Below are 25,314 nucleotides of genomic sequence, written 5' to 3'. Positions count from 1 at the left end.
GCTTGGGAATAATAAGCAATACTGCTGTTAGGTGGCAGTGTGGAGGCTTAGGGAAAAAAAAATAGATATCCAATTAATGGAAGCCCTGGTTGGGGTAAGCTGCAGATTCTCAAAGCCTGAGGAATATGAGGAAGTCTGCAGGACAGAAGGAGGTGCAGTTGCTAGTAAAGGAAGGAGAGGGCACATTCATCATCAGGCATCCTCTTGGCACTTTTGAAGTAAGAAAATGGTCAGAGCTGCTGGAGTCTGGAGGAATTCCCTCCACAGGGAGGCCTGCAGCCAAAGCTGTGGCCAGATGTCATTGGAGGGTAACGGGTAAGACTCAAGATTGTATGGAAACATGCTGGACCCATTTTGTGATATAATGAGATACTGTATATACTGTCACCGATGTGATGTAAAGTCACCTGATCTTGCTCTTTCTTATGGCCTGTGGAAAAATGAAGCCCCAGCAAGATGTTTCTTAAATAAAGTTAATGTTTTCCTTACCTTGGTGGATTCTGTAAGTTTTCTTCAGTAGCACAACAAGACAAGAATGGTATATTTATATTACATTTGGAAAAAGGTTTCAGGGCAGAAATGTGCCACCAAACTGGCAGCTGCTCCCCTCTGTTCTCATATCCATGAATGAATAAAAATTCTACCTGAAGCCTTTGTGAAGTGATATATTGTCAAAGGGATCTGACGGCACAGATGCTGAGTGGGAAAATTGGTTTTGTGTGGTATTGTCAAGTGGGAGTATCGCCTAATGATTTCATACCTCCTTAATTCTTTCTCCCACATTGACTTCAATGGAAAACAGCAGGTGTGATGCTAACTGAGCTGGTGATTTAATATCTTCCCAGTTTTCATCAATGCCCAAAACCAATTTAATTTTCATAGATGGAGCAGAAGAAGCAGACTCGATGGGCTGAATGGCTTACTTCTGCTCCTATATCTTATGGTCTTACTGAATTGATTCCTGGGATAGCAGGACAACTGATGTATGAGGACAGATTGAGTCAGTAAGGATTGTATTTACTGGCGTTCAGAAAAATGAGGGAGTTCTCACAGAAACCTAAAGAATTCTAACATGACTAGACAGGTTTGATGCAGGAAGATGTTCCTGATGGTGGGGGAGTCCAGCACTGGGGAATCAGATTTTAAGGATAGACAGTAAACCTATTAGGACTGAAATGAGGAGAAATATCTTCACCCAGAGAAGGGTGAGCCTGTGGAATTCATGATCACAGAAAGTGTTGAGGTCAAACATTGTGCTTTTAAGAAGGTGGTGGATATAGTTCTTGTGGCTAAAGGGATGAAGGGATATGGGGGGAAGGGAGGGATTGGGGTATTGAGCTCATAATGAACCGAAGAGCATGCTCGAGTGGTCTGCTCATACTCCTATCTTGCATCATGAACATTCAAAGTTTGGTATGCATTAAAAAGTCACTTGAAATTCTATGGTTAATATTCCTCTCTAGCTCCCTGCCTGAAGGCAGATGTAACCCGCAGCACCCTGAGCTCCAGCAGGGCTGAGGGCAAGGAGGCATGGCTCAAATTCACTGCAGCCAGGCAGGGATTGTACCCTCTGCTCTTGACACCAACCTGATGCGCACTGGCTGTCCCATACAACTGAGGCCGCAGACCCCATTGCAATAAGGCTGAGTTGCTGTCGTGTGGCAACTTATGCTTTCATACACACACTCTAACCATGAATCACAAAAAAGCTAGCGTCCAATTTCAGCAGGTAATAGGGAAGGCAAATGGAATGTTTCCCTTTCATTCAAAGGGAATGGAGTCTAAAAGTAGGGAGGTTTTGCTAAAACTGTACAAGGCAATATGTCAGATCGGAGCTGGAATACTATGAGCAGTTTTGGGCCCATTATCTAAGGAAGGATATACTGGCAACGAAGGCAGTTCAGACAAGGTTCACAGGCTGATACCAGGTATAAAGGGACTGACTTATCAGGAGAGGTTCAGTAGATTGTGCCTATACCCATTGGGGTACATGGGAATAAGAAGCAACCTTATTGAAGCATATAGGATTCTTGGGGTAGATGTGGAGAGTAATTCCCCTGTGGGAGAGTGTAGGACTAGAGGGGCATAGTCTCAGAATAAGTAGTCATACATTTAAGTTAAATGTGAGGAGGAATTTCTTCTCTAGAGGGCACTGAATCTGTGAAATTCTTTACCACAGAGCACTGTAGAGGTGGGTCTTTAAGTATATTGAAAGCTGAGGTTAATATAAATTTTTAAACAGAAAGGGAATCAAAGGTTATGGGGAAAAGGCTAGAAATGGAGTTGAGAATTATCAGATCAGCCAAGAACTCATTGAATGGCAGAGCAGACTTGATGGGCTGAATGGTCTTATATTATATATATAATTCTGCTCTTATATTTGGTACAGGCTCCAACGTTTCTTCCATCACGACTGACCAGCAGAAATCAAAACTACTCTTACTGTCTGTCCGTTGCCGCACATGGGAAGCATTTGTAAGTCAACACTTGACCTACTTGGCTGTGTTATAAATGCATCATCCTTAGCTAGCAAGTTTTGGAGTGGGACTTCAATCTGCAGCTTCTATCTCAGAGGCAGGAATGAAGCCTACTGGGCAACAAGATTTCCCCCTGAGGTGTGTCTGTTCGGGAATCATTTCAATATGAACACTTGAGGCGAGGCTGATGTTGGGAAAACTAGCAATTAAGTCCTATCCCTAGTTACCCTTGAGAAGGTGATAGTGGGACCTCTTTACAAACATTGTAGCCCTAGTGGTGATGGTGCTCCCACATGCTGAAATTTTTGAGTTTGAGTTTAATTTGGATAAAATGTGAGGTATTGCATTTGGTCAAACAAACAAGAGCAGGACTTACGCAGTTAATGGTAGGGCCCTGGGGAGTGTTGTCGAACAGAGAGACCTCGGGGGGGGTTCAGGTACAGGAACTTTGAAAGTTGAGTCACAGGTAGACAGAGTAGTTAAGAATGCTTTTAGCATACTTGTCTTCGCTGCTCAGACCATTGAGGGTAGGAGTTGGGATGTTATAATGAGGTTGTACAGGACATTGGTGAAGCCTCTTCTGGAATACTGTGTCCAGTTCCGGTTGCCCTTTATTATTAAACTGAAGAAGGTTCAAGAATGTTGCTGGGACTGGAGGGTTTGAGTTATAAGGAGAGGCTGTATAAGCTGGGACTTTTTTCACTGGAGGTTGAAGGGTGACCTTATAAAGGGACATGGGCTCAAATGTGGGTGAATGCGACTGGTTTAGTTTGTGAAACTTGGTTGACATGGACGAGTTGGATGGAAGGGCCCGTTTCTATGCTGCATGAGTCTATGTCTCTATATGGGTGGGCATGGAACAAGGACGTTGATTAAGAAAGGAACCAGTAGGGACTCAGTGGATAATGTTCAAAATACTGATCCATTGGTGACAGAAGGAGGCAATTCCTGTCCAAGTCAGGATGGTTTGCAACTAGAATGCAAGAACAAGGCAGTGATATTGAATTTGGGCAATAAATTGGGTCTGGCACACGTTTTGGGCACCCCATTACAACAAGGATATTCAGAGGGCTCTAAGATGCAGTTTAGTGTCCCTACTACTGGTCCAGGTGGCGTGGTTTCAAATCCCACCTACTCCAGAGATGTGTAAAAACATCTCTGAACAGGTAGGTTACAAATATCTAATAACAAGGATATCATTGCCTCAGTCAGGATTTACAGAATGACATCAGGAACGACAGGTTGTTAGATATAAAGAGAAGCTCAAAAAACCTGCGTTGTTCATTACAACCAAGAAACTGAGGAGAGATATCAAAATCTTGAAAGATTTCCACTATGTACTACATCAGAAAAAATTAAAAGAATTTAGTAAGTATATATAGAGAAAGGATATACAAGTATGTGAGGAGAGAGCAGGAAAATACCATCTATGTTATATGATTGCAAAAGAAATCTCATTTCAAACTATTTTCCTTCATAACCTCCCTCCTTACTTCTTGGGGCCTCCCAAAAGATATCTATTCAGCCAAATTTATGATCATCTTAAACAAAAGCTGGCTAAGGTAAAGATGTTAATATAAGGCAGATGTGGAAATATTTGACATCAAAACAGAAAACGCTGGAAATACTTATGAAGTCAGGCAGTATCCGTGGAAACAGAAGCAGGGTTAACATTTCAGGTTGATAACCTTTCATCAAAGTTGCAAAAGTTCAGCAAATTCAGGGGAAATAAAGCAGGAGAGGGGCTAAAGGACAAAAGGAAGGTTTGTGACAGGGTGAAGCACATTAAATAACAAAAGAGATGATAGTGCAAGGCCACAGAAGATGGTGATGTGGCCAGTAAAGAAATGGAAGATGAATTAAGGTAGATAAGTCCCCGGGTACTGATGGGATCAATCCTAGAATATTGAGGGAGGCAAGAGAACAAATTGCTGTAGCACTGACAGGCATCTTTGTATCCGCTTTTTTCACAGGTGAGGTTCCAGAGGACTGGGGAATAGCCAACATTGTCCCATTGTTTAAGAAGGGTAACAGGGATAATCTTGGAAGTTACAGGTCTGTAAACCTCACATCGGTGGTTGGGAAATTATTGGAAAAGATTCTCTGGAAAAAGATCTGTATGCATTTAGGAACAAATGGACTTATTAGTGACAGACAGCCTGGTTTTGGGCAGGGGCGGTCATGCCTCACCAACTTGAATGAATTTTTTTGAGGAGGTGACAAAGATGATTTATGAGGGAAAAACAGTTGGTGTTGTTTACTTGGACTTCTGTAAAGCCTTTGAGAGGTCTTTCATGGCAGACTTGTAGAAAATGTGATGTCTCATGGTTTCAGAGTGAGCTGGCAAGATGGATACAGAACTGGCTTAGTCAAAGGAGACAGAGTGTAGCAGTGGAAGGATGCTTTTCGGAATGGAGTGTTGTGTCTAGTGGTGTTCCACAGGGATCAGTCCTGGAACCTCTGCTGTTTATGGTCTACATGAATGATTTGGAGGAAAACATAGCTGGTCTAATTAATAAGTTTGCGGATGATACAAAGATAGGTGGAGTTGCAGATAATGAAGAGTATTGTCAGAGAGTACAGCAGGAGATCAGTTGGAGGCGTGGGCAGAAAAGTGGCAGATGGAGTTTAATCTGGACAAATGTGAGGTGATGCATTTTGGAAGTACAGATGGAAATTATACAGTGAACAGTAGAACCGTTAGGTGTGTTGAAATCCAGAAAGATCCTGATGTGAAGGTCCACAGATCTCTGAATGTGGCAGCGCAGATGGATAAGGTAGTAAAAAAAAGCCTATGGCATGCTTGCCTTCGTTGGAAGGGGCATTGAGTACAAGGATAGACAAGGTATGCTGTAGCTTTACAGAAGTGTAGTTAGGCCACACTTAGAATATTGGGTACAGTTCTGGTCACCACAGTACCAGAAGGATGTGAATGCTTTGGAGAGGGTACAGAAAAGGTTTACCAGGATGTTGCCTGGTACAGGGGATTTTAGCTATGAAGAAAGGTTGGATAGACTGGGTTTGTTTTCACTGGAACACATGCGGTTGATGGGAGACGTGATAAAAATTTTTAAGATTGTGAATGGCAGGGATAGAGTGGAAAGTATGAGGCTTTTTCCCAGGATGGAAGGGTCAATTATTAAGGGACACAGATTCAAGGTGCAGGGGGAATGTTTAAAAGAGACATGTGCGGCAAGATTTTCACACAAAGGGTGGTGAGAGCCTGGAACGCGCTGCCAGAGCAAGTGATGGAAGCAGACACACAGCAGCATTCAAGAAAAACCTGGATGAATTCATCAATAGAAAGGGACCAAAGGGGTACGGATCCTGTAAGTGAAGACAGTATTAATATGGAAGCGCAAAATGTGTTGGTGCAGGCTTGTAGGGCTGAAGGACCTGTTCCTGCGCTGTATTGTTCTTTGCCTCCAGAGCTGTAAATGGGAATAGCAGATCTCATCTTCAACAATTGGAGCCCAGGTAAATAAAGCAAAATGGAGAAGTGCTTCTGAAATGAAATGTTGAGTTAAGTCTGGTTAATGTATTTGGAAAGTGAGGTATCATTTCTCAAGCTGCTGTTTTTTTGGAACTGTGCAAGAGAATGAGGATGAAGAGGTCAGTATTGGGGTGGAGTGGAGAATCAAACTTACAAGTTTTTCGGAATGGTGAGGGTCATGTTGAATGAAGATGTGCTATAAAATGCTCACCCAGACTGTCTTTGTCTGCCGAGTGTAAGGGAGACTACTTTGTGAACATCAGATACAGTGTACTCGGAGATAGTAAGGACTGCAGATGCTAGAAGTCAGAGTCGATAAGAAGTGGAGCTGGAAAGACACAGCAGGTCAGGCAGTATCGGAGGAGCAGGAAAGTCAAGGTTTCAGGTTGAGACCCTTCATCAGGACTGGGGAGGGGGAAGGGAGCTGAGAAATAAATAAAGGGAGGGGATGGTTTTGGGGGAAGAATAGGTGGGATGGTGATAGGTGGATGCAGGTAAAGGGTTATTGTGATTGGTCAGTGGGAAGGGTGGAACAGAAAGGTGAGAAGGAAGATGGATTGAGTTTTTTGAAAGAGTAACAAAGAAGAGGCCAGAGGTAGACGTGATCTATATGTACTTAAGTAAGACGTTCAACAAGGTTCCCCATGGTTAGCAAGGTTAGATCTCATGGAATACAGGGAGAACTAGACATTTGGATACAGAACTGGCTCAAAGGTAGAAGATAGAGGGTGGTGGCGGAGGGTTGTTTTTCAGACTGGAGGCTTGTGACCAGTGGAGTGCCACAAGGATCGGTGCTGGGTCCACTACTTTTTGTCATTTATATAAATGATTTGGATGTGAGCACAAGAGGTATAGTTAGTAAGTTTGCAAATGAGATCAAAATTGGAGGTGTAATGGACAGCGAGGAAAGTTACCTCAGAGTACAATGGGGCAGTGGGCTGAGAAGTGGCAGATGGAGTTTAATTCAGATAAATGCGAGGTGCTGCATTTTGGGAAAGCAAATTTTAGCAGGACTTATACATTTAATGGTAAGGTCCTAGGAGTGTTGCTGAACAAAGAGACTTTGGAGTGCAGGTTCATAGCTCCTTGAAAGTAGAGTTGCAGGTAGATAGGATAGTGAAGAAGGCGTTTGGTATGCTTTCCTTTACTGGTCAGAGTATTGAGTACAGGAGTTGGGAGGTCATGTTGCGGCTGTACAGGACATCGGTTAGGTCACTGTTGGAATATTGCGTGCAATTCTGGTCTCTTTCCTATCAGAAGAATGTTGAACTTAAAAGGATTAAGAAAAGATTTAAAAGTATGTTACCATAGTTGAGGGATTTGAGCTCTCGGGAGAGGTTGAATAGGCTTGGGCCTATTCCATAGGTTTAGGGTGAGAGGGGAAAGACATAAAAGAGACCTAAGGTGCAACTTTTTCACACAGAGGGTGGTACGTGTATGGAATAAGCTGCCAGAGGAACTGGCGGAGGATGGTACAATTGCAACATTTAAAAGGCATTTGGATGGGTATTTGAATAGGAAGGGTTTGGAGGCATGGGCTGGGTGCTGTCAAGTGGGACCAGATTGGGTTGGAATATCTGGTCGGCTTGGACGAGTTGAACCAAAGGGTCTGTTTACGTGCTGTACATTTCTATGACAGGTTAGGTACCGTCAAAGAGGCAGGGAGGAGAGAGAAGGCTGGATATGGGATAAGTTGGGGGCTGGGGAACTCTCTGTTAAGGTTATTGGGCTGTAGGCTCCTGAGGCGGGATATGAGGTATTGTTCCTCCAGTTTGCATGTGGCCTTATTTTGGCACTGCCCTGGGAGCTTACAGCCCAATGGACAATCCAAGATGGAGGACAGGAGAAATTTCTGGCTGTAAGAGCTGCTCCTTTTTTTGAGGTATTTTAGGTGTTGGAGGTGATTTCCTCGAATTCCAGGAGCAGCAATTACTGTTTTATATGCTGTTGCATTGTTTTGGAACTTTGGGAAAAAAAAGTCAAACAACAGCAGTTTAAAAGGGAGAAGAGCAGACAAAGGAAGCACATGGTGAGGTCAGTACAGGAGAGGGAGAGAGAGAGAGAGAGAGAGAGAAAAACCTGCACAGTTACTGCCTTTGCTGTTTGAATTTGTGCATTGCTGGACATTGGAATGCATTTAGGAAAATTAACAAACAGTGAAATTCACAATTAATCTTGGAGGAACTGTTGGGCGAAGTTCACATCACAGAATCAGATAAGTTAATTGTTGTTTTAAGTCTGTCCAAGAGAGAGGCTGCATTAGTGGGTACAGTGGGTTCTTTCTTGATTATATGTTTGTGGAGATAAGTCTCTTGATTAAACTTAAAATATAAGCCATAGCTATTAATTTAACCTGGGGCAGTGTTTGTAGAGGAATAAGATGGTGTTATTTTCTGGGTCTGTAGATTGTGAAGGAGCAAATATGGCCTTTGCAGTGATATGTACTTCTTGTCAGATGTGGGAATTTAAAGAGAGTTTAAGGGTTACTGCGGATTATATCTGCCATAAATGCTGTTGGGATGCGAATCTTATCAGATCGAGTGGATCGGTTGGACAGACAAATAGAAGCGATGAGGAATTTGCAACAGCAACAGTATGTGATGGATGGCAGTTATAGAAAGGAGGGAAAGTCTCAGATACAGTCATATGGATGGGTTAACTCCAGGAAGGGTAAGAGAAGTAGGCAGCTAGAGCAGGTGTCTTTTGTGGATATACCCATTTCAAACAGGTATGCTGTTTTGGAAAATGTAGGGGGTGATGGATTCTCAGGGGAACGTAGCACAAACAGCCACGTTTCTGGTATTGAGACTGGCTCTAATGCAATGAGGGGTATGTCGGCTTCCAAGAGATCAATTGTGTTAGGGGATTCTGTAGTCCGAGGTACAGACAGACGTTTCCGTGGCCAGCAGAGAAAAATCAGAATGGTGTGTTGTTTCCCTGGTGCCAGAATCAAGGATGTCTCAGAGAGGGTGCAGAATGTTCTCAAGAGGGAGAGGGGCCAGCAAGAGGTTGGAACCAACGACATAGGAATGGAAAAGGTTGAGACTCTGAAGGGAGATTTCAGAGAATTAGGTAGAAATTTAAAAAGGAGGTCCTCAAGGGTAGTAATATCTGGATTACTCCCAGTGCTAGGAGCTAGTGAGGGCAGGAATAGGAGGATAGAGCAGATGAATGCATGGCTGAGGGGCTGGTGTATGAGAGAAGGATTCACATTTTTGGATCATTGGAATCTCTTTTGGGGTAGAAGTGACCTGTACAAGAAGGACGGATTGCACCTAAATTGGAAGGGGACTAATATACTGGCAGGGAAATTTGCTAGAACTGCTTGGGAGGATTTAAACTAGTAAGGTGGGGGGGTGGGACCCAGGGAGATAGTGAGGAAAGAGATCGATCTGAGACAGGTACAGCTGAGAACAGAAGTGAGTCAAACAGTCAGGGCAGGCAGGGACAAGGTAGGACTAATAAATTAAACTGCATTTACTTCAATGTAAGGGGCCTAACAGGGAAGGCAGATGAACTCAGGGCATGGTTAGGAACATGGGACTGGGATATCATAGCAATTACAGAAACATGGCTCAGGGATGGGCAGTACTGGCAACTGAATGTTCCAGGATACAAATGCTACAGGAAGGATAGAAAGGGAGGCAAAAATGGAGGGGGAGTGGCACTTTTGATAAGAGATAGCATTATAGCTGTGCTGAGGGAGGATATTCCCGGAAATACATCAAGGGAAGTTATTTGGGTGGAACTGAGAAATAAGAAAGGGATGATCACCTTATTGGGATTGTATTATAGACCCCCAATCGTCAGAGGGAAATTGAGAAACAAACTTGTAAGGAGATCTCAGCTATCTGTAAGAATAATAGGGTGGTTATGGTAGAGGATTTTAACTTTCCAAACATCGACTGGGACTGCCATAGTGTTAAAGGTTGAGATGGAAAAGAATTTCTTAAGTGTGTACAAGACAATTTTCTGATTCAGTATGTGGATGTACCCACTGGAGAAGGTGCAAAACTTGACCTACTCTTGAGAAATAACTAGGAAGAGAATAAGGCCCCTCAAAGATCAGCAAGGCAGCCTTTGTGTGGAGCCACAGAAAATGGGGGAGATACTAAATGAATATTTTGCATCAGTATTTACTGTGGAAAACGATATGGAAGATATAGACTGTAGGGAAATAGATGGTGACATCTTGCAAAATGTCCAGATTACAGAGGAGGAAGTGCTGGATGTCTTGAAACAGTTAAAGGTGGATAAATCCCCAGGACCTGATCAGGTGCACCCGAGAACTCTGTGGGAAGCTAAAGAAGTGATTGCTGGGCCTCTTGCTGGGATATTTGTATCATCGATAGTCACAGGTGAGGTGCCGGAAGACTGAAAGTTGGCAAACGTGTTACCTCTGTTTAAGAAGGGTGGTAAGGACAAGCCAGGGAACTATAGACCAGTGAGCCTGACCTCAGTGGTGGGCAAGTTGTTGGAGGGAATCCTGAGGGACAGAATGTACATGTATTTGGAAAGGCAAGGACTGATTCGGGATAGTAAACATGGCTTTGTGCCTGGGAAATCATGTCTCACAAACTTGATTGAGTTTTTTGAAGAAGTAACAAAGAAGATTGATGAGGGCAGAGCAGTAGATGTGAGCTATATGGACTTCAGTAAGGCATTCGACAAGGTTCCCCATGGGAGACTGATTAGCAAGGTTAGATCTCATGGAATACAGGCAGAACTAGCCATTTGCATACAGAACTGGCTCAAAGGTAGAAGACAGAGGGTGGTGGTGGAGGGTTGTTTTTCAGACTGGAGGCCTGTGACCAGTGGAGTGTCACAAGGATCGGTGCTGAAACCTGAATGGGTTCAGAAAAGATTTACAAGGATGTTGCCAGGGTTGGAGGATCTGAGCTACAGGGAGAGGCTAAACAGGCTGGGGCTGTTTTCCCTGGAGCGTTGGAGGCTGAAGGGTGACCTTACAGAGGTTTACAAAATTATGAGGGGCATGGATAGGATAAATAGACAAAGTCTTTTCCCTGGGGTCAGGCGTCCAGAACTTGAGGGCATAGGTTTAGGGTGGGAGGGGAAAGATATAAAAGAGACCTAAGGGGCAAGTTTTTCACGCAGAGGATGGTACGTGTATGGAATGAGCTGCCAGAGGATGTGGTGGAGGCTGGTACAATTGCAACATTTAAGAGGCATTTGGATAGGTATATGAATAGGAAGGGTTTGGAGGGATATGGGCCGGGTGCTGGCAGGTGGGACTAAATTGGGTTGGGATATCTAGTCGGCATGGACGGGTTGGGCCGAAGGGTCTGTTTCCATGCTGTACATCTCTATGACTCCATGACTCTATGACATAGAGTTCTCAAGCTTCAAAATCTCCCAACCCCCTTCCTCATCTGCGATACAGTATGCTAGACTGAAAGAAGCACAGTTCCAAGATCTTAAGCTCTGCCTTCCGCTGGTTGCATTTCAATATCACAAATATTCTGCTTTATTGTGAAGGTAAAGCCAAAGTTTCAATTGTATTCCTGGCAGATCTCTTCTGTTTAGCGATGAGAGAGCAGACTGATCCAGATGGGTGAAAGGAAAATGTTTTCCGCTCCAGCAGTAAGCTCCCAGTTTGGGAGGAGGGAATCACTTCAAATGAGGTTGACTGTGTACAGCCACATTCACTTTATACCTTAAAGGGGTCTCGAGGTTGAGTTGAAACTTTTCTCCTGAGTGGCAGTTGCTCCTGGGAAACATTCCAGAAACGGACAGCACTGAGGAGCCATCCCAAAAGCTGTTTTGATACTTTCTTGGATAATTCACTTCCAAAGCCATCTCCAAGGGGCTAAGAAGACCCCATTCAGTTGCAGCACAGAAATAGGCTATTTGGCCCATCAGGTTCATGCTGGTATTCAGGCTCCACATGAACCTCCTCCCCCCTCTATTTCATCTAACCCTATCAGTAGAGCTTCTATTTCTTTCTTCCTCATGTACCTTCTCCTTAGATACAACTATGCGATTTGCCTCAATAACTCCCTGGGGTGGCAAATTCCATATTTCCACCAATTTCTTGAAAAGCAGTTTCACCTGAATCCCTTGCTGGGTTTATGATTGACATGTACCTCGCGGTCGTGTCTTGGATTTTCTTACAAGTCAAAGCAACATCTTTGTGCGTATCCTACCAAACTCTTTCAGAATCTGAAAAAGATCACTGCCAGGGGTTCTGCTGTGGGAGATAAACTTCACAGATCTTGCCATATAGCTCAGCACCAAGAGATTAATACACTGTTACCGTGCAGTGAATGTACATGTCAAGGACTGAGTCTAACATTTCTCTCTTAACTCTCAGCTGCCTGCCTCACTCTGCCATTCACTAATTAAATGCTGTCAAACACACAGAAACATAAATATAGGAAATGGAACAGGAGTAGGCCCTTTAAAAGTTTACTCTGCTGTTCAGTCTGTTTATTTATTTTTCAAGGCTGCTCATCCATCTCAGTACCCAATTTATGCTTTCCCCCTCCCCGCCACACACCCCTTGAGCCCTTTAGCCCTAAGAAATGTATCTAACTCCTCCTTGAAAACATTCAGTGTTTTACCCTCAGCTGCTTTCTATGGCAGAGAATTAGGTTCACCACTCTCTGGCTGAAGAAATTTCCCTTCGTCTCAGTACTAAATGGCCTACCCTGTAATCTGTGACCCCAGGTTTTGGACTCCCCAGTCATTTGGAACATCTTCCTGGTTTACCCTATCTAGTTCTCTTAGAGTCTTAAAGGTATATATGAGGTCCCCATAACCCTTCATTCTTCTAAACAGCGGTGAATACAGTCAAAACCGACCCAATCTCTCTTCGTATATTAGTCCTGCCATGTCAGGAATCAGCCTGTTAAACCTTTGTTGCACTCATTTCATAGCCAGAAAATCCTTCCTCAGATAAGGAGAATGAAAAAGAGAACAAAACTGCACACGATACTCCAAGTGTGGTCTCACCAGGGCCCTGCAGAATTGCAGCAAGACATCCTTGTTCCTGTACTCTATTCCTCTCATTATGAAGGCCAACATACTGTACCAGCCTGTTTAAGTGGATGTGAAAGGGGATTTGTCCCCAGTTTCCTAGATACCCCTCAATCAACAATAGATTATCTGAGAATTTGCTGTATGCAACTCGCCTGATGCATTTCCTACACTACAATAGGGATTACACTTTAAAAAACAGATTTAAAGTGCTTTTTCAGGTCTGGTGATTGGGAAAACTATGAAAGCACCCTATAAAAATGCAAGTCTTTCTATTACTGTTTTGACTAAAGTTTTGCCAACTAAAGACTGCCACCTTGTGATAGCTGCATCTCTGTTCCAATGAAAACATTAATTGAATTGTTTTCATGTATTCTACCACTTCTCGACTGAAAATACAAGGAAGATTTTCATGTCTCATTGCACTTCATACTTTATTTTTAGGTGTATGAAAATAAAGATATTGTTGCTGGCTTGTGCATTTTGAGTGTCACTTTAGCTGTGAGGAAGAAGGTCAACCTCAAACCAGGATTTGAAGGTATAATCTAGACTAACACCTTAGTGGAATATCCAGGGAGCATTGTATTATTGGAATTTCCATCATTCTGAGGAAATATTTGTCTATTAACCAACACCATCGAAAACAAATTATGTTACCTTATCAATGCTGTTGTTAACCATCCATACACAGTCGGCGTCACTATTTGGTTATAATTCAATACAAAATCCATGAAGTAGTGAACATCTTTTTGATGACTCAAAGATGTGAATGATACTTTAGATAAATGCAGGATCTTCCTGAAGCAAGTGAATGTTGTGTACACGTTCTCCAGCAGGAGGCAGTAATGGTGAAGGAGGGCAGCAGTTGAACAGAATCTCGCTGAAAAAGCAAATGTCTGGGGTGGAGGGACGGCTGATAGGAAGAGAGAGTGGACAGACAACGGCATTCCTCAGTTCAATATAACCCATATGTTCGTTCCGTATACATTGTAAATAGGTTCTTGTGTATCCTTAATACCCCTTTCTACTTGTCATGACCTGCTGTCAGTATGATAAAGAATTTCTGCTTCATGATCCTTGGGCTCTCCCTGTATTCAAATGACATGTTACAGGAAGTTGGAGAGTAGGGTTTCTTTTTAATATCTCCACGTTCTTTTTTCCCCATGAACGAAAATGTGGAGCATTGAAAGGATTCACAGGCTGATTTAGTGACCTGATGAGTCTTGAACTTTCGCATCCTAGATTGGGAATCGGAACTGAAAGTATCTGGCTGAGAGATTGGCGTGGTGTCACCTGGAGTACAGAAGCCTCAGTGTTGGAGAATCAAAGCCTATAACATGAACAACGTGTTTATTTTCACTGTTGCTTTCATTCAGAATAAAATATTTTATCATCTGAGCTATTTTTTAAACTGTGCCCTGTAAAGATGGGCTCCAAAATATATAATCAAGTTATCCCTTTCAAAGTAGTAATTAATGTCAGCATTGCACAACGAGACAGCTAAATAAGATAGTGCCGCTCTGACCTCTGTTCAACCTTTCCTGTGATGTTATATCATCCTCTTCAATATCAGTGTTGCCTTCTGTCCTGATTAGCTGAATAAAGTCAATTTTATTTAGCCGATTCTGGTAACAAATAGATGCTTTGCTGTCGGGGTCGTTTGAAGCACTCGTATCTGAATGACACTATTGTTGAATCGAGTCACACACCAGAGACCACATTGACCAACAATCCTGTATTGTAGCAGTATCAAGGCAGTGTTGTACAAGATGCTTTCGGCTGAGATATTAAACACAGGCTATCAGGCGTGTGTAAAAGATCCCATGGCAGAACTTCAGAAAGTAGTAAGAGATCCTCTCTGATGTTTCAGCTAATATTTATCCCCGAATTAACATCAGAAAAATTATCAGTTCATTTGGACCATTGCCCCTCTGCAGGACCTTGCTGTGGTCATCTGAGTAGCTGTTTTTCCTACATTAACTGATTTCAGTTCAAAAATCAGTTATTGGCTGAAAAGTGCTTTGGATATCCTGAAGTCATGAAGGAGATGTATAGATTTTTTCATTCTCCACAGATGCTGAAAGATCTGCTGGACTGTTCCAGAACTTTCTATTTCTAGATCACAGAAATGAGGGCATTTCAGTGTTGGATCTCTGAAGGAGCAATTCCCTCAGTGCCACTCCATTGTAGCTCTGCACATTTGATCCTTTCATATATTTGTGTAATTACGCTTTGAAAGTTTTGATTGAATCCACCCGCCCCACATTTTCAGAGTGCATCGTAACCCCCGACAGCATGATTTTTTTCCTCGTCTCCGTTGCTTCTTTTATCAATCACCAATGCGACCACCCCGCATCAAATCTCGATCTTTCCATCAACGGGAACAGTTTTTCTCTCTCTCTATATTCTGATTTTCAGTACTTTTTGCAAGCCTCGTCTTGACTCCTATTCTCCCAGAAAATACGCCCAATTTTTCAATTTGTAATATACAGAACTGCATAGCAATACTGCAGTGAGGACCAAGCCAGTGTTTAATACCGGGTTTAATATTTGTTTACCTTTTGATGTCCCTGTTATTAAAGTTGAGGATACTGCACACTTTACTTACCACTCTCCCAACCTTGTCCTAAGAGATTTGTTGCCATTTAGAGTAAGATCCTTGTGCTACTGTAATATCTTTAAATTTTTGCCATTTACTCTCTTGACTGTCTTCCTATCAAAATCAATCACCATATTATATTGTAAAAGTCAGTCCTTAATCAGAATGCGAACTGCAACTCAACCTAGTATTGTCTAGCCATTGTCAACTTTATTTCCCACTCTCTTGAGGATTAATGTTGAGAAACTATATTTGATTTATAAATACCGGAAAGTCTACAAACATTGAAGGATCATGTATCTGGGGCAAGGGTACCTTTCTTTCTGATATGCACACAAATAGAGAAATCGCTGGAAATGATCAGCAGGTCCATCAATCTCTGTGGAGAAAGAAACAATTTGTATCATATTCCCTTGGGGGCTGGGGGGGGCGGAGATTAGAACAATGGAGAAGGAGCATCACGGGAACTGTAGTCCCGGGGGGTGCACGAGTGAACTACAATACCCAGCGCGCCCCGCCTGTCACGTGACAGCCACAGCGACGCTTCGGGGGGTTCCTGCGGTGCGTCGGTGAGTCACCTTCCCGCCGCGGAAAAGACACTGCTCACGGGAGCCTCATCTGTCCCCTGAAATCAAAAAGTAAGTCATCCAGCCGTGGCGCTTTCTATCTGCGTGTCTGTATGTTTAAAAACAAAAGGGGGCGGGTGGGTTGGCGTGCTCCGTCCGGATGCACCCTCACCATGTGAGTGGTCTGCGGCGATCGCCTGATTTGAACGTCGGGCCCGACGATAATCGCCCTTTATTTCCAAAAAAATACGAATACATTCGCAGCTGAGTCGGGCAGTAAATGCTCGTCAATAAGTGAAGCGCAGATTTGGTTGTGTGTGTGTGTGTATTTTCCGGGGGGGGGGCGGGGTCCTTGGCATTGAGCTGCAGGGGCCTGTGAGCTCAGCGCGGTGACGGTGGTGGGGGGAGGGGTGAGGTATAAATATCGGCGGGTCACTGGGTCACTCAGAGTCCGAGCGGGCAGAAGGTGAAGCCACAGTCAGTGTGGGACGACTGGTCGCGCGCAGCAGGTACGGCGACGGTCGGGGCCGCGTTGCTGACCACGTCCACCATTGGTCGGTTGGGTTGGGGGGGCGCGCTGAGGATACGTCACAATGGGATGGGGTGGTGGCTGTCGCCATGGTAGCGGTAACCCTGGAGACGGCCGGCACCAGGTTCCATCCGCCGTCACCCGGGGCAGCAGGTGCATTCTCACTCTTGTCTCTGTCCGCTGACCTGACCGTCTCTGTTCCCTCGATCAGCTCCAGAGCGAATCAGCAGGCCTTCGCTTGACTCTTCAGTAAGGTGGTACTAGTCATTCTGCGTCTTGCCCCCCCCCCCTTCACCTCGCCATTTCCTTTGCCCCCAGCTCCACCGCCCTCTTTATCCAGGATCTCTCAACCTGTGCCTTAAAAATAATCTGAGGCCCTTCATCAGGAAGAGGGTACCAAAAGACACATTTATCTGGAGGAAAAACATTATCTTTCTCATCTCCTGCTAATGGCATTTTTAAATGATGCCCATTACTTTGGTATCAGAACCCTGTTTTGCCCATGTGAAACATGTTCCTAAGATTCTGACCCCAACTGGAAGTAGTTCTTACATCTTGTTAAAAATGGAAGAAGATACTTTGTCCTGATTTTTCGGTAGTTCTCTTAGGTTCTCTTTGGATGTCACACCCCCTGGGCCTGGTTACATCCATTGAGTCCAGCTAATATGGTTACCTGCAGTTACTTTAACATGTGAGCATATCTAATCAAGGATTTCTGTCTGGAACTACTTTAAATGCTGCCAAATACCCTAAGTTACCCTTTTTTGTTATATCTAAGTGTCTTGGGACTATTTAATAAGGGACGTAAGGAGGTGAAGGACATGACAAAATAATGGTGAAGTAGAATTAGTGAGATTGTGGCTGTAATGATAGAATCAATAGTAACTGAGCAGGTGATGCAGAAACAAGTGAAAATGCTCCTAGATGTTTGGATAGGTAATTTTAAAGGTATGGGAAAATGAATGACTGATCATGTGATTGTGTGAGGAGATTTGAACTTGTTGGGAGTTTGAGGGATGGGCATGATTGAAGTGAGACATGATTTCTGTAACGTTGCAAAATGTGTTAACATGATTTTCCTCCTCACTTCCAGAAAATGCCTGCCATTAAGCTACAAAGCTCAGATGGTGAGATCTTCGAGGTTGATGTGGAAATAGCAAAGCAGTCTATCACAATCAAAACCATGTTGGAAGGTATAGCCAGTAGGGGCTCTGAGACAACAGTAATGTTTTTCACATGATTCTGCTTTCCGGCAGGTTGATTCAGTGCTTAGCTTGTACTGTTCTGTCCCTAAGACGGCACAGTGGCTCAGTGGTTAGCACTGCTGCCTCACAGCACCAGGGTCCTTGGTTCGATTCCAGTCTTGGGTGACTGTCTGCGTGGGTTTCCTCCGGGTGCTCTGGTTTCCTCCCACAGTCCAAAAATGTGCAGGTCAGGTGAATTGGCCATGGTAAATTGCCCATAGTGTTAGGTACATTAGTTAGAGGGAAATGGGTCTGGGTGGGTTATTCTTCGGAGGTCGGTGTGGACTGGTTGGGCTGAAAGGCCTGTTCCCATACTGTAGGGAATGGAATTTAATAATACAGGCATTTGTGTGAAAATCTCAGTTGGATATTCAGGTGTCTGTGCTGGCTCAGTGTGTTACTGACCCAAATGAAGGATTAACTGTTCACGTTCACTTGATGTGATGACAATATTTTTAATTGCAATTTATGCACTTGTGTTATTATTGGAAAGATTAGAGACTGGGATAAGGAATGATTCAATGTCAGGGTTATAAAATAAGCTTTTGAGTGGATTCCAAACTCCCAGTATTGTCTTTCAAGAGACTTCAAGTCTGATCACCAATTGCTGTTACCTCCATTGCCTATTTTACGTTCTGCTAATTTTGATTGTCGATTCTCCCTATCCTTCAAACGTATCAACAAAGCTGATGTGAATGTTTTTCTTGCTTTGTTTAGCTGTGATGTTTTTGTCCTGTCTCAACCAGTATATCAGAAAAGGCTATAAATTAGATTTTTTTTTTGACAGTTTAACAATACAGTTTTACCAGCAGTGAATTTTAGAAAATTTTACATCTAAAAGCAAAAGTACTACCGTAGTCAGGGTTGCGATATATTTATATTTGCTTTCTGTTTTTGTTAGGACACTTGCTTTTCTTTTATGTTCTGTTATGATAGAGTGTGCTCCCTGCTGCTAACACAATATTGAATGCGGCAAGGATTAGCCAGCTGCAGTACCGTTGCAGGAAGCTATTGATAGATGTGGCAGAGATCCAGTGCTAATAACATGATAGTGCAGTAAATAAGCTGGAAACAACCTGACTAATTCTGCAGTAAGGTTCTTTTTAAGATCCAAGAGTAATAGGCAAAAGTCAGGTTATAAACACTGACGTGATGTCCCTTTAAGCAACAACAGTGTTGTATTTGTTTCCACAAAGTTTTGATCCTTCTGGAATATTTTGAACATTTAAAAATCTTTGGTATGATTGCAATGCCAGGATTAATGTTAAGTGTTTGATGGGTGGGACTGTGCCATAATTGGACAGGAATGTCTACTTTTGCTGGTTACACATTATGCCTGTGCCTATGTAACTTAAGTGGAAAGTTATCTGGCACTTCGGGGGAACTTGAAAGCAGCTGTTTGAGGAAGGGATGGAATCTGTGATTATATTGAAGTGTAATGACCTAGCCTGGGAGAGTGAGCTTAAAAATGTGTTGCTGGAAAAGCGCAGCAGGTCAGGCAGCATCAAAGGAGAAGGAGAATCGACGTTTCGGGCATAAACTGATCACAACAGGCTTATGTGAAACGTAGTAAAATTTGGCATTGGCTGTCACAATGTGCCTATCTTATTTGCTGTACATCTCTATGACTCATAAGTGTAATAAATGTCCTGAATTTGTCATTTTTCTCTTTTAAACACAGATCTGGGTATGGATGATGAAGGTGATGATGATCCAGTGCCACTCCCAAATGTGAACGCTGCTATTCTGAAAAAGGTAAAGTGGTAATGAAAACAAAGTACTGGAGAAACTAGTAGCATCTGTGGACCTAGTTAACGTTTCAAGTCTGATGTGACTCTATATGGTTCTGAACTCTGAGCTGCTGAGTTTCTCCAGCACTTTGTGTCTGCTGGAAATCTGAAATAAAATGTTATGATTTTGTTTGAAAGTGAGACGTGACATTTTCCATTACTGCTATTTCAATCCTCTTTCATCCATTTCACTTTTTCAGCCCAATGAAAATCAATTGGATATATGTAAGCTTTGGCTGAGCTGGGAGCAAACCGGCCTCTGAATCAGGGGGTCTGTAGGTTCAAGTCCCATTCGAGAGACTTGATTATGTAATTTAGGTGGACATCTTGTATGCAGCACAGAAGGAGGTTGTTGCACTGTTCAAGCTGCCAACTTTGGCAAGATCATTAAAATGAGCACCTGTCTGTTTCAAGAAATAAAATCCTTTTACTTTTTTTAAAGACCAGGAGTGTTCAAGTCAAGGTCGAGATTATATGGTCTGATCATCTGTTTTAGAGCTTGCTTTGCCAAAATTGACAGTTGTATGTCCTACATTTCAGTCAAAGTTTACTTCACAGCACTTGCAGTGCTACCTGGACTCTCATCTGTCTTTTGTGGGATTGCATTTGAACACTGTATCCACTCTAGTACAAACTCGATCCAGCCTAGATTGTTTAGTGGTAAATTTCCACTTTGCAAGCTTTGATAGTGGAAGTAAATTCCCAGGTACCTGGACAAGTGACCAGCTTGAAGGCTATGTTTATGCACTAGGTAATCCAGTGGTGTACGCATCATCGAGATGACCCTCCCCCACCAGAGGATGACGAAAACAAAGAAAAACGAACTGACGACATACCTGTGTGGGATCAGGAGTTTCTGAAAGTCGACCAGGGTACTCTCTTCGAATTAATACTGGTCAGTATTTGTTGGCAGTTTTTGAACACTTTGTAGATTAGTGTCAAAGCTTCACATTCTCTGTGTAAGGTTTGCAATTGCTAAAGTGACTGAGTTTCTTTCAATCTGCCTTGTCTATCGCACAGAAGCACCCCCCTCGGCTTCCTCTGCTCCTGGGAAAACAAACCCAATCTTTCCACATAACTGAGATTTTCCACTTGCTAGCAACATCTCCAGCGCAATTACGTTTTTTTTCTGATTTTGTGCAGTTCTGGTTGCCAACCCAGTGTTCCATCTGTGGCTTAATTAAAGCTCTGAAACTTCCCTGCACGTATATTCAGTACTCCACTTAATGAAGGCAAGCATTCCCTAAGCTGCCTTCACAATCCCATCTACTTGTGTTCACACCTTCACGGATCTGTGGACTTGTGCACCTTGTTCCTACATTCTCCCTATGGACCTACCCTTCATTGTGTCAATCCTCCACAAAGTGCATCATCTCACATCTTTCAGGAATATATCTGTTATTGCTCTGCCTAATTTATCACCTGATCAATAAGAGACTTAGCCTGACACCATCCTCTTCACTGCTGGTCACAAAATTCCATTCACAAAAGCAGTTCGCAACATCAACCTTTTGCCTCTTATTTGCAAGCCAATTTTGGATCCAGTTTGCCCTCGGTACCATGGATTCTTAACCTTTTGGACCAGCCTTTCATGTGGGACCTTGTCAAAGGCCTTACTTAAGGCCATGTAAACCACATCAACTGCAACCTTCATCATAATCTTTAGTTACAGTTTCAAAAAGCTTAACTAAATTGGATGGGATCTCCCTCCAACAAATCAACGAATCAATGAGGGAAGAAAACAACAAAGCATCCGCTGGTGAGGCGAGATGGAGGAGGAAGCTATCTAGGACTGAATGGCTTACTGTTGTTCTACAAAATAAAAGAATCGCCTCTTTTAAGAAACCAAACCTGCACTACTTTTAAAATATATCTTGTACCACTTTAATTGTTGGACCACAAATTTTGGTTTTGAACAATAACCTGATATTCAACATTGAAAGAGCCTGTTCTGTGGTCAGTTAGGCCCAGCACTGTAGCCAATGGCTTAGTGTCTTTGGTACCACAGTTTTTGTAACCACAGCATTATATTATGAGGTGACAAACTAGGTTCACTGAAAAATACCTGTTGAGTGAATGGATTTTGTTTAGTTGTTTTAGAATGGCGATTGGCTACCTTTTTTTAAAAAATGCTGATTTAAGTCCATTTGAGTGATGCATGTGGCTTATCAAGAGCTTGACAAAAATAAAATTTATCCAGGGCAAAGGTTCTTATTGTTTAAATGAGCTTTCTCTTTGCTTTAACAGGCTGCAAACTACCTTGATATCAAGGGTCTTCTTGATGTAACTTGCAAAACAGTGGCAAACATGATTAAAGGAAAAACCCCTGAAGAAATTCGCAAAACATTCAACATTAAAAATGATTTTACTGAAGAAGAGGAGGCACAGGTACATCTTGAAATATTCTAAATTGATTTAAAGCTGCAGATGATTTCTCTGCTGTCTTATTGTAACTAGTGTTGTCTCTGGAGGAAGGAAGAAGTGGCCACAACCGGCTAATAGTGGTTTTAACTTCTCCAGCATAACCTGGCACGTAAAGGATCTTCATTTAGTGTCTCAGCCCTGTTAACCATTGGGCCAGTTTGCATGGCATCATAAAAGTATAATATTTTGTTTGACAAATACTCTAAGCCATGTGGTATCTGGGCACAGGGCAAGTTTCCACCTAGGCAGTTGGAGGTAGTCTTATCAAGTTGAGATTTGAGGTCTTGAGAGCAGCATAACGAAAGCTCAATTTGACAAATTGCCCAAGGTGCTCATTTGATCCACCTACTAGTGCAGTTGCTCTTTTTTTTTATTGTTGTTTGGAATTATGTGGCTTAATAACTTTGTCCTTTCAGTGCAAAGCAGATATTGCTTTGTTAATAATATTTAATGTTATGATTGTCCTCATCATGACTCTGCTCTGCTTTTTACATTGTTTTTCTTTTTTCACTGAGTTAAATTTTCTACTGACATTTAAGGTGGGCAAGAAGGTTCTAAAGATGGTCAAGTTACCTTTTTTGTTTGTGTGCCTGAAACAACAGTCTCTATGGAAACAGCATAGATTAGCTAAGTGCATTGTGCACTTAACAAGCCTTACCCTTTTTTTTAAAAAATGCATGAGTTAGTTTCTGAATGCTGCTTTCAGACAGCAAAATTGTTAAAAAGCATGACGTAGGCTGCAGAATTGAGGTGAAGGAAGCAGAAAAAGATGCTTTTTTTTTTCTTTCCGGTGTGCTAATTGTATGTAATTTTACTTTCCAGGTACGAAAGGAAAATCAGTGGTGTGAAGAGAAGTGATCCAATGGGGAAACGTGTGCAGCTCAATAGAAAATCTTAAGCCTGCACAACTTATTAATCACTAGCCTGTGGTACTTTTGAAATATAGTGTTAAGATAACAATGCATAAACATTTTGTAAGAGTGTTAATTTTGAGCTTAATGCTTGCTTCATGAAACCAGTTTTCTTTAGTATTTTGAGCAGGGTCTCCAGCATATTTATTACTTCATCATGTGAGTTTTCCCTTGTTGCTGTTTAGAATTAAAGCTGTGTAAAGAATTCCACTGGCAGTATGACAGCAATTAGAAGTCAAAACTGTTTCCTTTTTTGTTTAACTTGTAATTAAACTTTACTTTTTATTGCGAATGGTCTGTTTGGGTTTTTGAATGACCCTATTATTGTCTAAAGTGGGCCCCATTCCTTTATTAATTTTGAAGGAATCCGTTGTATCATAGCTACTAGCTAAATAATGTTTTTTTTTAAACTAGCTAAATGTAATCATTCTCCAACTTAATGCAGTGCAAAAAATACCGAGTGGACTGTCTAGTGATGTTTCCGAATACATTCCTGCTCTATAAGCAACAAATTTTTGTTCTTATTGAAAACTTTAATATTTACTGTGCATGGCTGACGCTGGTATTGAAATGCCCTGAGTGGATAAGACAGAGTGTGAGGGAGAGTGCTCTTTTAAATAAAAGACCTGTGCTGAAAGGATTATTGGGTGTTGTGTTCTGTAGAGAGGGTGAATTATGAATGTTAAGTCACTGAAGGTGGCAAAGAACCCAAATGAATACTGGCTTTTGTTATAATCTGAATATAAAACTCAATGAACGGTTCCTTTGATTTTTTTTCTTTATTATAGTAATGACTAAAATAGGGTAGACCATTTAAGGTATTGTCAAATGGCACAGTAAATTGACAGGAATGGAAGATGTTCCTTCAGTCATTGGAAGGTTTCTTTTAACTGGAGTTCTGAGACTAGTGGTGTTCCACAGGGATAGTTACTGGGCCCACTTTTGTTTGTCATCTATATTCTCCTTCAAATCATTTACCAACCTGCTACAGTATCTGACTCCAGCTTGATCAGGCACTGCTGGCATTTCAGCCCCAGGTTTGTTCTGCTTTGAGCTCATGTTCTGTTTCATAGTGTTTTTATCTGACCAGCCTCACTGACACACACCTGTAATTTAAGGGTTTTCTTGCTATTTATCACACCATCAATTTTTGTTTCATCTATGAACTTACTGATAAAAACCCTAATGTTTCTAGATAATTACATTACAAGCAGTAAAGAACTCTCTGGCATTGCATTGGACTTCAGCTTCCATCACAATCAGCTAAGTCAATTTTGGTCCAAATTGCTCTGGTCTGTTATAACATCTAGTCAAAAACCTGCAGTCCATTAGACTATTGCATTACCTTCATACAATTGTGGGCAGCACAGTGGTTAGCACTGCTGCCTCACAGCGCCAGAGACCAGGGTTCAATTCCCACCTCAGGCGACTGTCTGTGTGGAGTTTGCACATGTTTCCTGTGTTTGCGTGGGTTTCCTCCGGGTGCTCTGGTTTCCTCCCACAATCCAAAAATGTGTAGGTTAGGTGGATTGGCAATGCTAAATTGCCCGTAGTTTTAGGTTAAGGGGTAAATGTAGGAGAATGGGGCTGGGTGGGTTGCGCTTCGGTGGGTCAGTGTGGACTTGTTGGGCCAAAGGGTCTGTTTCCACACTAAGTAATCTAATCTAATAACCTTGGAAAGACTCAATGATTAGACATGATCTGACAATAGCTAAACTGACTACTTAATATGTGCCTTTCCAAGGAGTTTAATTCTGCCTTCAATTTTTTTTTCCCCCCAATCACTTCCCCTCTTACTGCTGTTAATACTCCTTGGTTTTCCTCTATCACCCTTCTTGAATAATAGTACATTAGCTATCCTCGTTCTCCTGTGGACAGAGATGAGTTAAAAATCCATGCCATTGGCTCCAGCAGTCTCCTCCCTTGCCTTGTGGAGGACCTTGGAAATAATCTCATCTGGGCCTGAGAATTTATCCAATTTTACAACCTTAAACTTACTAGTTTACATTTCCTCATTATTACATGGAATGATTGAAAGGAATCATAGGAAGTGAGGCAGTTTTTGAGAGTGAAAGCAAGAGCAGGATACATAATGATGAGGTTTCTGTGCAGTATGAACATCAGCACATATGTTTCATTGGAGGGTCTGAGCCTCCTTCATGTAATACAGCATCTAGCTTGTCTCAATTACTTAGCTGCTTTCAGGAAGTCAGAGAAAGAATGGATCAGATATTAAGTGGCTTGAGATTTTTTAAAATTTGGTATCTAACCATCACACTGGACTT

At 42.4% G+C, this 25,314-nt stretch overlaps 1 protein-coding gene across 4 annotated transcripts; it reads left to right on the top strand.

Annotated features, from left to right (window-relative positions):
* Positions 1–16,073: 16,073 nt before the first annotated feature.
* On the top strand, positions 16,074–23,321 carry LOC122539462 (S-phase kinase-associated protein 1-like). 4 transcript variants are annotated; one of them, XM_043674324.2, is made up of 6 exons: positions 16,074–16,203; positions 17,754–17,853; positions 19,586–19,659; positions 20,446–20,589; positions 21,942–22,082; positions 22,941–23,321. In XM_043674324.2, the coding sequence occupies exons 2-6, from the start codon at positions 17,757–17,759 to the stop codon at positions 22,974–22,976; spliced, it is 492 nt and encodes a 163-aa protein (XP_043530259.1). In that variant the 5' UTR covers positions 16,074–16,203; positions 17,754–17,756; the 3' UTR covers positions 22,977–23,321. The 4 variants fall into 4 exon arrangements, with proteins under 4 accessions (XP_043530259.1, XP_043530258.1, XP_043530260.1 ...); XM_043674323.2 differs by lacking the exon at positions 16,074–16,203 and adding an exon at positions 16,583–16,640; XM_043674325.2 differs by lacking the exon at positions 16,074–16,203 and adding an exon at positions 16,785–16,914.
* Positions 23,322–25,314: the final 1,993 nt, after the last annotated feature.

Source organism: Chiloscyllium plagiosum, unplaced genomic scaffold (genome assembly GCF_037043375.1).
Source record: "Chiloscyllium plagiosum isolate Xiang-an unplaced genomic scaffold, Cpla_swu_hap1 HiC_scaffold_36, whole genome shotgun sequence".
In the NCBI taxonomy this organism is placed as follows: domain Eukaryota; kingdom Metazoa; phylum Chordata; class Chondrichthyes; order Orectolobiformes; family Hemiscylliidae; genus Chiloscyllium; species Chiloscyllium plagiosum.
Note: the sequence above shows the minus strand (reverse complement) of the source record. Positions and strands in the feature narration are given on the sequence as shown.

Coding starts and splice junctions, on each gene's coding strand:
- LOC122539462 (XM_043674324.2), top strand. CDS start 17,757: ATGCCTGCCATTAAGCTACAAAGCTCAGATGGTGAGATCTTCGAGGTT. Junction 20,590..21,941: donor CTCTCTTCGAATTAATACTG/GTCAGTATTTGT, acceptor TTGCTTTAACAG/GCTGCAAACTACCTTGATAT. Junction 22,083..22,940: donor CTGAAGAAGAGGAGGCACAG/GTACATCTTGAA, acceptor TTTACTTTCCAG/GTACGAAAGGAAAATCAGTG.